The sequence below is a fragment of the Coturnix japonica genome, chromosome 8 (assembly GCF_001577835.2).
Source record: "Coturnix japonica isolate 7356 chromosome 8, Coturnix japonica 2.1, whole genome shotgun sequence".
Classification (NCBI taxonomy): Eukaryota; Metazoa; Chordata; class Aves; order Galliformes; family Phasianidae; genus Coturnix; species Coturnix japonica.
Window position 1 is genome coordinate 21,268,970 of NC_029523.1, and position 12,119 is coordinate 21,281,088.

The 12,119-nt window shown below is 38.1% G+C and overlaps 1 protein-coding gene across 3 annotated transcripts in view; it reads right to left on the reverse strand.

The window, feature by feature from the left end:
• The window catches only part of FAF1 (Fas associated factor 1), a 129,810-nt gene that overhangs the window by 24,276 nt on the left and 93,415 nt on the right, over window positions 1-12,119 (reverse strand). For all 3 annotated transcript variants that reach the window (XM_015870465.2, XM_015870466.2, XM_015870467.2), the window contains exons 13-15: window positions 11,748-11,902; window positions 3,790-3,926; window positions 1,495-1,583 (exon numbers count right to left, since the gene is read on the reverse strand). In XM_015870465.2, the coding sequence (XP_015725951.1) occupies window positions 1,495-1,583; window positions 3,790-3,926; window positions 11,748-11,902 (381 nt within the window). The remainder of the gene's footprint in view (window positions 1-1,494; window positions 1,584-3,789; window positions 3,927-11,747; window positions 11,903-12,119) is intronic.

A 12,119-nucleotide genomic window follows, 5' to 3' on the forward strand; every position in this document is an offset into this window, starting at 1 on the left:
TTCCCTTGTCCTGTCACTGGGCACCATCAAAAAGCATCTGACCCTATCCTTATGACTCCCACCCTTTAGATAATTATAAATGTTATTAAAACCCCCTCTCAGCCTCCTCCGGACTGAACAGTCATTAGGCTTCACAGTCTTTCCTGGAACAGGAAATGCTCCAGCCCCTCACCATCTTTGTGGCCCCCTGCTGGGCTCTCTATAGAAGTTCCCCATCTTTCTTGAACTTAAGAGCCAAGAACTGGATGCAGTACTCCATATGTGGCCTTATCAAGGTGAAGTAAAGGGGAAGGATCACCTCCCTTAACCTGCTGGCCATGCTCTCTTCTCCTGCTCTGGACAACTGTTCTAGTCCCCTGTTCCTCCTTGTATTCCACTTCAGTTTCTACACCTTTATTCACTCCTACTTCCTTCTCCTATCTCCAATCTGTTCTTAAACCACTGCCTTACTATATCCTTCTTTTGTTTCCTTCCTTTCCTCCAGCTTTTGTAATTTCCAGTTCTGAGTCTTTTTTGGAACTCAACTGTGATGTGAATTTTACCATCTTATTAAAGCATTAAAAAGTTAATCTATACCCAACATATTGCTGCTAAAAAGTAATAAAAGAATTCAATTATATCACGTCTTGGACTTTTGTTGTAGTTCTCATATTAAAAGTTGAGTTCAGTACTAACAAAAATCAAGGTCAATATTCTTTAGAAGAGAACTACAGGTAGCACAAATAGAGAAGAAAAAATGAACTACAAATATTCTGCAGGTACCATGCCCTCATATTATTATAACCATAAGCAGAAAATCTCATACTAATAAGATAGAAGGCTTAGACGTGAAGAATGTGTTTAGTGAATTATTGTCAGTAAATATCTGTACAACAGGATAAGAATAATCTTGAATGGCAACACACCAATTATTATAAATTCCTAAGTACTTCATTACTTCAAAATGTCACTCTCAATTTACAGAGTAACAGATAAACATCCCTCAGTTGCACACCTCACTGCGTCTCCTCTGCAACTGAAACACTGTATTTGAGAAGCTTACCCCATCTGCATTGTTCTGAATGGTGATTCTGTATTAGCATAGTTCTGGTTTTTAAGAGTGCTTTTAAATCTCCCTTTAAACAAATACACTTCACACATATAAATCTCTTTTTCTTTTCTACCTACAGCTTAATCTGGTCATTAGAAAGAAACCTGAATGCTGTTTCCTTCTATGAGTGTATTCCACTGCAAAACAAAGTTACGCATGACTAATAACCAGAGAAAGGAAACAAGCATGAAAATGACAGTAAACCAATAAGGAGGAGGTTTCCTTTTGAAAGAGAGACTTAACTGCATACACAAAGGAGGCATTATTTTTATCTCGAGTATCAGAAGAGGCACATTAAAATGTGCCATACCCACCTTCACAGGCTAAAGAGACATTAGGATATTTTTGCACCCCCAGTGATTTTTGGAAGCCAGTAGGCATCTGCAGTAACTTTCAACTCTCACCTCATCCTTTATATCTTCCTGCTGCTGGGCACTGAAGATCTCCATTGCAGCCATCAGCCTCATCATTAGCTCATCCACTGTTGTGTTACCTAGCAACAAAGGAAGACCACTGAAATTCATAGCATTAAAGTTATTAAAAAAAATATAATAATAATAATAAAGAAGTCATCGTAGAACTAATCTGTAAGAAAGAGACAGAAATAGTCAGAAGAAATACCTCAAATACCTCGGGAAAATTATTTTAATTGAAAATGCAGAACTGTTTCTGCAAGCAAATGTTGATTGTAGGCTCAAATTTTGAGTGGTTCAAGCCAGAAGAATTGGTTTAGCTTTGCATGTAGTATGACTACTTTTCCTCTAATTGCTGTTAGAGAGAAGTAGTGTATCTGTGGCTCCTTGATGTGATTTTTACAGGCTTAGAATTCTTGAATAAAACCAGGGCAACCCCAACCCCAACCCTCCTCATGTTTTTCTAGCAGCGCGTGTTCAGTTTTCAGTAAGACTGAAATATTGGTTTAACTCCCTACCAAGATGTACTCAGACTTTGGTTTCTCTTAGTCTCGAGACCAGACCGTACTTCAAAGCTATGACCATTTCTCTGTGAGAAATTTGCTATAAACTACTGGCATCTGCCAACCTAAACAGGCTTTGGACACTGACAGAACAACACCATTAAGAGCTACATTTATACCGACAATGATGGTCAAACTTTTAAAATGAGAACCCTAACCAGAAGCAACAGCACCAATAAAGAAACCTAAACCATACCCACAGTAAAAAATAAAAAGCAAAAGCAACCTTTGGCAGCCCGCATTTCAATAAATGCCTTTAGGACTTAAGTTTCTGCGTTGCTGTATCTCTTCTGCAAACAGTGCCTTCTCACCCTGCCCTGAAAGGCTCTCATTGTTCCCATTTCTCGCATTTGCTACCTTAGCAGAAAATTTTATCCCGAGCGCTACAACTCGCACGACTCCAGAGGATACCGTTCAGTGGAGGATAAATTGTTAAAAGACACCCAGGTCCCAATTCGTGGGAAAATAACAAGCACGAAACCACTTGGGTTTTGATAGAGTTTGAATCTGGGGATAAATTTATTTAAGGTTGTAATAGATGATCATTTCAGTGCTAGATTTATTTAAACATACATAATTAAAACTTAGTGAATGCAATGAAATAATTTGAATCATTTCTTCATATAAAACTATGTTATCTTATGGCTCTGAGCCTCCAGTTTTCCTAGCCAGTTGAGTAATTCAAGTCAGTAAGCACCGCTGACTTGAGTGGGATAATACAGGTGCTTCGAGTTATACAAATACTCAACAATGTTGAGGATTTATTATTAGGGCTTTTTTTTGTTATGATTTTTAAGATTTTTTAAAATTTACTACCTTTTAAAATCATGGATGGGCATACCATGAATCAGTGCTGTGCTGCACTTTGCACTGAAGGGACAAAAATCCATGCAAAATTGATCATTTTGGCCACAGGAATGAGCCCTGCAAATTCCTCAAGAAAATGACTGACCTCATAGGCAGAAAGAAACAGTTTCACTGTCTGTAAGAGGCAGCAGTGAATTTCCTCAGAAAAATAAGCATATTATAATAAAAACTGCTAGATAGGAAGAATAAATTAACAAAGATGCAGTGTCATGAACTTGTGGAGGAAGAAGAAATGGGAGGTACCCATCCTGTAATGCATTTTAATTTGAAGTTACTGAGAACAGCTGCAGGGTGTTCCACACCTGAGTCACCTTTCTGCCAGAAACAGGAGAGCGGCAATGCTGGACAGAACCGCTTACGTTCAACTAGGGAACTTAAGTGATATGAAATTCTATTAGCAGCTTTAAGTTCTGATCTCATTTGGGATCTCAGCTCCACAGGCAGGTCTGAAAAGCAACTGATGTTCAACTGTTATCCCACTACATGCAATTGGAGTCAACACGTTGACAAGGAGCTACTCGAACAGAATGATGCTGGTGCAACACAAAAGAATCCCAGAGGAAGTATTCTGAAACCTCAGGAATTTATCTGGTTATACGTTTGGAAAACTATGAGTAACTCCTAGTTTGGGAGACTTGGCTTCTACTTTTAGAAAGAAAAAGCCTAAACTACGTCATTCATGGCAAACTCCATCTCTAACAGTATGCTAAAGAATGCCTTTATGAATAATAGCAACTGCAGGTTTCTTGGGTGTGATAAATTCACCATCTGAATATCTTAAGAAACAGTCAGAAAGGACGTCTTCAAACATTTTCAGTACTCACAAATTATTTTCAACATAAAGCAAGAGCTGTACCTTGTATTACATTCAATACTTCGTTAGATGATCGTTTTCCCATGATAATAAGGAAAAGTGGGAACTGATCTGTCTTCTGAGTTCGAATTGTTTGGGCTACAACACTCCCGAAGTGTCTTGTGCACATTGTCAGAAACCTACATGGGGGAAAAAACAACAGTTAATTCAGGGGGGTCGGTTTTGAAGTTACTGTTTAAAAATAGTTATGCTATTCAGCAGTTTAATCGAATGCCACTGCTCAACATGTAGGTTTCTGCATTCCATTCTAGTGTTATTAATTGCTTTTTATCATTAAATTATGAAAATGTTTACAAATATGAGAGACTACAGACTGCCTACATTGAAACAGTAACCAGCAGAGATGGTGATTTATTTGACGGAGAATCCCATTTTCTTTTACAGCCCTCTGCAAGCTCTAATTCAAAACCAATCCCCCCCAAGAAAGATCATGCTAAATGAATTGTTAAAAACTTCTAAAGAAGAACTAAGATATTACCTAGTAAACACGAGGGAGTGCCAAAACAGCATCATTTCATATGGAAGCATAATTTAAGAAAATGTTTTTATCAGTCAGAGAATTAAAGGGTGCTTCAAAATTGTCTTTTCTTTTGTGCCAGTGCCCTGTCAGTGACACACTTAGCAGTGCAGTCTAAAAACAATAATTCTAAGCTTTTGACCAAAAAAAAGCTCTTGGATATTAGCATACAGAAGTCTAGCATTAGTATTCTTAACACGATCTGGAATAAATGAAAAAACTGATAAAGCTTTTCTCTTCCATTAGAGGACTGTTTGAAATTAGCATTTCTTTCAAGAGAAAAGGGTAGCTTATGATATGTTTTCAGATCTGATGGTAAAAAGTAAATGTCATAATAATAATGAATTATGAAAGACCAAATGCAAATATAGAATGCTTTAATAAGATCCAATTTAATAAAGTCTGTAAAAATAATGGACTTTTAATAACACGGGTCACAAAAGGCAAAACAGTGGAAATTCTGAGGAATAGCCACTGGTACAGGCTTATTAATTCTTAATTATGTTCATGAAAGGCAACTTAAATCGTGTGTTTTCTTATGCCTTATGATAATATTTTAGGTAACAACTACTCGGAAATGTATGCTCTAACTCAAGAGCAAAGTCCTGTTGTCACATGCATTAGAAGCCAAATCTGTTTGAAAAGACAGACTGCATTAAAATGTCAAGCACTCTAAGTCATTTCTTCTCAAAAGATACTGAAAAGATTCAAAAAGGTATATATTTTTTTAATCAACATATATTAAATCTAATAAATTCTCTAAAAAATGAGAAGCCTCCTGAGTACAACATTGGGCATATTTGAGGCACTGGAAGTATAAAACACCCTTCTGGCTCTGTTCTGGAGCACAACTCTGACTGCAGGGCAGCCTCATCTGGTGGGTGGCAACCCTGCCCATAGCATGAGGGCTGGAATGAGATGGGCTTTAAGATCCCTCCCAGCCCAATCCATTCTGGGAGTCTATGATTCTATGAAGCAGGGGGAGCCAGCAAGTACTTCAAAGCCATCAATGTCATTGGCAGATAATGACTCCATGTGCCCACTGAACTAAAACATAGGAAGGCCAATAAGAAATGCACGTGTAGTTTGGTGCTGCAAAGCTGAATGAAGAGATGCCACCAGCAACCTCCAGCTCCTGCACCACTGGAGAAGAAAGAGGGCTTTATTTACAGGCAGGAGCTTCCCAAGACTAACCTTACTTTTACTTTTTTTACTTTCAAAACTTGAGAAATGGCTGTGAAAAAGCTGAGATTTCTATTTTTTAATTTTATTATTTTTTCAGTATGAGGAAAACAATGATGAATATTAAACATGCAATGTTCCTGATCATTTTTAATCATAATTATATACTGTGCAAAACCAACATAAAACTCATTAAAATGTTAATGTAAAAATAACATTTTTGCATAAGGTATTTACATTAAAACAAAAGAAGTTGAGTTCAGGAAATGGTATATTTAAATAAGCTCGCTATCCACAGTTGTTATGATACAGAGTTAATGTCTTACCCACACCTGGGGGGTCAGAGCTGTTGACTCAGATACGAAGGATGATAAGCAACAGACACAAAGGATGACATATCGATGTACAAAGTAGCCTAAATCAAATGGTGTGGATATTCACTTTAGCATCCGTAAGCAAAACATCCAGCGATTCAAATATGTAAAAAACCATGATTTTATCCACTTTTTCTTTATGCAAAAGTAAAGCTTCGATGAGTGGGTTATCTAACTCTTTGTACAGCGTGAAAGATCTAATTTCATCCTGCCAGGTTCACACAGATTAGGTAAATACCTTATAACCTTGTTCAGTCTAAAATACACCCAGCTAGAAACTCATTAATCCATCCTTTCAGGTACCACTGACACCAGGAAAAATTACTGGTGAAAGTATAAACGAGATGTATCTGCACCCCTCGCTTAAATGCTGTGCTAAAAATGGAAACCAAAGGATGTAGCTGCCTTTCAGTGGTTGTGATCAGTCTACTGTAAAGAAAGACACATAACATGATTTGCTAAGGATTATGTAAGACTGTTAGTTAGCTCTATCAATAACCTAGCTAAAAACAGAGTTTACATGTAGTAGTGAAGTGGGAGAAGCTACAAGCACAGTAGGAGTCTGAAAAGGAATAATCTTCAGAAATCAGAGCAAAAACCTGATAAATGCAATTCAACACAGCCACCGAAACTCTCTAAGCAGAAGAGCTCCACAAATACAGAGGAAGAATCAAGTAGGTAAGGAGGAAGAAAATTAATGATGTGAAGAGACCAAACATTAGCGAGAACTGCCAAAAGGCAGCGAAGGTCAAGTACTGGAACTAGTCAAGAAGAGATGCTGAGAAATCTCCCCAACACCAAAGATCAGATCTGACAGCCATGGGTCAGGCATGATGCAGTACACTTCAGCCTTCTGGACTAAACACTGTTATCTGCAGCCCTCTGAAACCTGCTGATAGAGTGGTAACAAAGAGGAGAGCAGAGAACCCAAAGCTGAATCATTTTAACTTCAGGAGGACAGACACCCACACTTCTGCAGAGAGCTTTGTCCCCACCAGGTGCTCTGCAGCACCAAGGAGATTCAGCTGTGCCTTCATCTGTATTTCTGTACATATTACAACTCTGCCAGCTGAATGACTTCTTCTGATGGTTGTATTTGATACCCTCATAGACACAGCTCAGCTTCTCTAGAGCTCTCATTCCACCTGGCATTAGACTTCACTGGTACAATTGTGGATTGCTGTGTTTAAACAGACCTGTGAAGAGTTCTTTCCTCCATCTCAAGGCAGCCCAACAGGTCTGCCCTGTCTACACAATATTCTGCCTTCACTTTTTACCCAGGACAGTACAGAGGTTGACTCCTTCCCATTTTCTGTTCAACAAGGACAATGCCATAATTTGAGTATGGCAGGACAGAACTTGCTATAGATTTATTTTTATAGTGGGGACTTAACATATACGCTTGCAAATGTACCCACAGTTAATTCCTGGGGTTTCAGTAATTCTTTCAGATGACCTTTAAAGCATTTGCACAAGTTCATAAAATGACACAGTAAAAACTTCAATCAGATACACAGAGAGACTACTTCCTATTCATAGCTGGACATTACAGAGACATCCATATCTTCCTAATCACAATCAAATTAAAATATATTCTATACTGGCTTTTAGTTTTCCAAATTTGGCCATTTTTAGATTAGCACCATGGAATTACCTTGAAGCATATAAATATTTAAAGAAGGATAGTTTACCTTTTCTAGTGGGCGTATAATAAACAGTTTAACCATCGTCTACATACAGGCTGCTTTGTTCTCTGTCTAAAGAGACAATCACCTTTTATCCTTTTCCTTTTTTCTTCATTTCAGTGCTATTAGGAAACTATTCACAAGTGCAACCCTGAACAATGCTATGCAGTAATTATGACTAGATGACAAAGAGATGTGAACAATTACTGAGCCCATTTTGAAACCCTATACTAATAAAGTCATTAGATGCTGCCCTTGCCATGAGCCTTCTAAAAGCTTCTGAAGTTACAAGAACACACGGCATTGTTCGTTAGGACAATTGCTGTTGGCAGAATGCAAACCTTGAGTTAAACCATGCTGCAAATTGATCTTGACATTCTGTTAAGACTGCCACTAAAATCAAAAGCAAAGGAGAAAAGGAGAAAATGAGCGGGTGGGATGTAATCATGGAACAGAAGGGTTCCCTCCTCACCTTCTTTCCTCTTCCTCCTCAAAACAAACCATACAGAAAATAACAAACTCGCCTGGTGCTTGTGAGCCTTTATTTTTAAAACATTAATTAGACTTCTGACCTGTTTTTATGGACTCGCACCGTATTGCTATTAAATTAAATATTACAAACTACACTAGATAAGCTTTTCACACTGTTCTGTGAAACCTGTTAAGGATTTGATACCCAAAGAACAAGTCAACAGTTTTGCAAGCAACATATACAGCATCTATGGCCACTCACCAGGAGGCAGTGGGAAATTAACTTGCCAAGCCCTGCACTGTCAGACCCCACACCTGCAATATATTTGCTGAAGGATCTAATAGGATTGGGGAGCTAGAGCAGAATGGTCAACTGGTCTTCATCCAGGCATGCATCATTCAGTAGGTTAGTATCAAGGGTCAGCAGCTGTGAATATGGCTAATTACTTGATGACGGAAATTGCAGGTGAAGACAACCTGCTGCTGAGAAGCACTTTGGCCAATTAACTCTTTCCTAAGCTTAAGCAAAATGAAAAACTATCATTTGAACATTAAAACTAACAAGTACCTGTCACCAGAGCTGAAAAAAGTTGGCAGCACCTTGAAGTACAGCACCCAAAGGCAATGACAGCAAAAGCTGAAAAGCTGCTACTGACATCTGAGGCGCTGCTCTATGGTTTGGGCATTGCTTTGCTTGGCAGCCATTATGTACTTTGGAAACCTGCTAATGTTATGCATTAGCTATATTTGTAAATGCTGTGTGTACAAGCATAAAAGCACGTGTGCAGGTATACATGTATTTATGAATATTCATTATATACATATACCCAGTGCATGTATTGAGTTAATATATATTAATGAATTAATAAACATAGTTATGCATGTGCTTGCACACATATATACACACATACACCTGCAATACACACACAAACACAAAATTATTTCCTAATAACGGTGTTTGGACAAGTCTTAGAAGACCAAGGATGCCAGAACTGCAGCTGCTCATGCCTGGCCCTGCAGCCGAGGTCTCCCAGAAACCTTCTTGCCCATGCAATGCCCCAGTGCAGCTGGTGAGCTGCTGCAGCCTGCTCAAAGGTAAAACCACAACTGTCAGTGCTACTATGGGCAGGCACTACAACTACCTCTTCTAACTGCATTTCTGCTGCTTCAGAGCGACACAGTAGCAGATCTTCCCAAGGCAAGCAAAAGAGTGATTGCTAAGCTCAAGGTTCACCCCAACTTGGATGGAAAACAAGAAAAACCTAGAAGTTGTATCTTCTCCCTTCTGAGATTCAAGAAGTTGAAGTATAAATACTTCTAAAGAAGTCCATTCACAGTACTAAAAACCTGTCTCACTACTCACACTGAAGCACTACTATATGAGTACAAAGTTGACCCAATCCCTCCTGCTTTCCCATGCTGGCTTGCCTCTATCTACATGCACTAATGCCACCCTACCAGCATCAATAAAAAGCTTTTGGGTTACATTAACTTGCAGAAAACATGAGGAAAAAAAAAAACCAAAACAGTTCCTCTTGTTCTTTTCTCACCCTTCAAATAAAGCTACATGCAACCACATTTGTGGGGAAACAGAACTCCGAGACCACTGTCACTGTGTAAAGAAGTGTAGTAACTAAACAGAGGTACTGAGTATTTATTTATGGGAATGCCTTCAGTGCACTGGCACTCTCCAAGGAGGGACAGAAGCATCATCCTCCCTCTAAAGAAATCACAGGAGTAGGATGTGACACTAAACATGAATGATAAATTATTCCAATTCAAGACAGCCTGCCTTGTTCACCCCTTAGTATTTTTTGACCTCACTGTTAATATGACAGTTTCTTTGTTGTTGTTAATAGAAAGCAAAAAAAATGAAGGCTTAAAAACCCTATCGTACTACACAGTCGGTGACTAGGTTCATTGAGAATAGCTATAAAGACTTAAACAAGCCCTTTATTTTGTGTTTTAAGAAGTGTCATAAGGAGTTAATAGGACACAGCTGTACGGGCTCTTTCTAATAAGCAGCTTCTGTCGCTTTGGTCACCACAGGTGTCTCTGTAACCTGCAAACTCTTATTACTAGTGTATCAAAGTTGTGCTACTTAATAGATTTCTTTAGTAAAACACAACAAAGCAATTACATGGCTGTTGATCGTCAGTCATAAAAAAAAACCCTCAAACACAGTTTTTCAAAAGAAACTACACTGCAATTTTTTGTCATTGTAAAATAAAAGAAACTAGAGAATTAAATAGAAAACCAAACAATAGAACAGCAGGTAGTCAGCTGAACTTAGCCACTACAGATGGTTTAGAAATAGTGTTTCCTTCTACACCAAGTTGTGGGATAAAAGAAAAGGAGGAGGCTCCTTACTGCCAATGAATGGCAATACCAAAAGACTTAGGTTTTCCCTCTATGTATTTGGGCCCATGAAAGACCTTAGATGTTTCTTCTTCCTCTCTTTCCTGTCTTTTTCTTTTTTCCCCCCAATAATCTTTAACTTTCTCTAGAATAAATTAAACTCGGATCACAATCACAGGTTCATACAGTGAGAAAAAGCAGATGATCTAGTAAGGAATTCCTAGGAAACATGAGTGCCATTTATAAAGCATGCTGTTAGGGAAGGAGATCATTCTGTTCTCCCTTGTCAACTTAAGGTAAAGAAATATTAGCTAAAATTTAAATATTTAAGAATATGAATGCATGAATGTTGCATAGCAGTAGCCAATTTCTAGCAAGTCACAAGGAAAATAAACAAATATACGCTTTTAATTATTCATCTATCAATGGAATTGTGTAAAAAAACCTGCATCTTTATCCCAGGCCAAAGGACTGCTGCATCTTTTGTTCCCATGATAGAACAATTATCACAATACAGCAATAAACGCGAAGCATTATCCGAGCAGCCTTCAGTGTAAGCTATGGTGATGAAACAGCAGCTAAGCTGGAAAACCAGACAGGCCCAATTTCTAGAAATAGCCATAAAATTGGTATTTTCAATAGTTTATGATCAACTGATAAATATCTAAAGGAGAAGAATGCATTAAGATATGGAAATTTGTTGGTAACACCCAAAAACAAGTAGAAGGAGGTGTAATCTACAATTCGTTAGCTCCTTTACACAACAGTAGCACCACGGCCTAAGATATAAGATACAGGTCAGCTTTTCATTGACATGTTGTTTTAAAACTTATTCAAGCATCCAAGCACCATCAATGAAATGTTCTGGAAGCAACCTGGAGTTAAAAAAAAATCTGTATGATTTGTAAGCTTTAATTTCTTTTTATAACCTGTTTTTAATATTTATTTACCAAATTAATGTTATTTTTACATAAAGCAAGGCTTCCACTAGTAGAAGTGCTTACTCCAAAGCAGTAGCCCGACAGTCCTACGTATCTAGTAGTAGTGTAGCATATACCCACACTACAGTGCAGAGGCTTGAAGAAATAGTTCCAGCATTACATTTGCAGAATAAATTATGAAACAATAAAGGAACTGATTAATTGAACTATTTTTCCCATTCAGGAATAAGAAGTCAATTTGTAATGACAACAAGGAATGTTCAATTCCCAGTGCATATCAGACAGCACAATTTCACTGATCAGCTATGAACAAGCAAGTCTTTAATTCAAATAAATACCAAGCAACAAGACATTTGATATACAGAGATGACACAAAGATAAGCTGCTCCACTTGCAGTCCAGAGAGCCTTACCTCGCTCTGTTTGCTTCTTTTGTCATGTCCCACGCCCAGGTTATGAAGTTCTGACTCAGATATGAGACAATAGATTCAGCACACAGCATTTGTGAGCAGAAGACGTTGGTTAGCACGCTTTCATCATGGTGGAGGTAGATAGCAAGAAGCTTTCTCTGAAAAGACATGAGACAAGATTGAACAGAGAAAATCTCCTCACTGTTTAGTAAAATAAAACTACTGCTGCAGATCTGTACACCATTACACCCAGTGGCATTTACTGAAGGTGCTGAATACCTCCAAGTGCACACACTAAAAAAAAACCCAACAGATTTCCAGGCAAACTGTCCATCCCTCTGCCTAATACTTTCATTTCAGGTACCACAGCATATA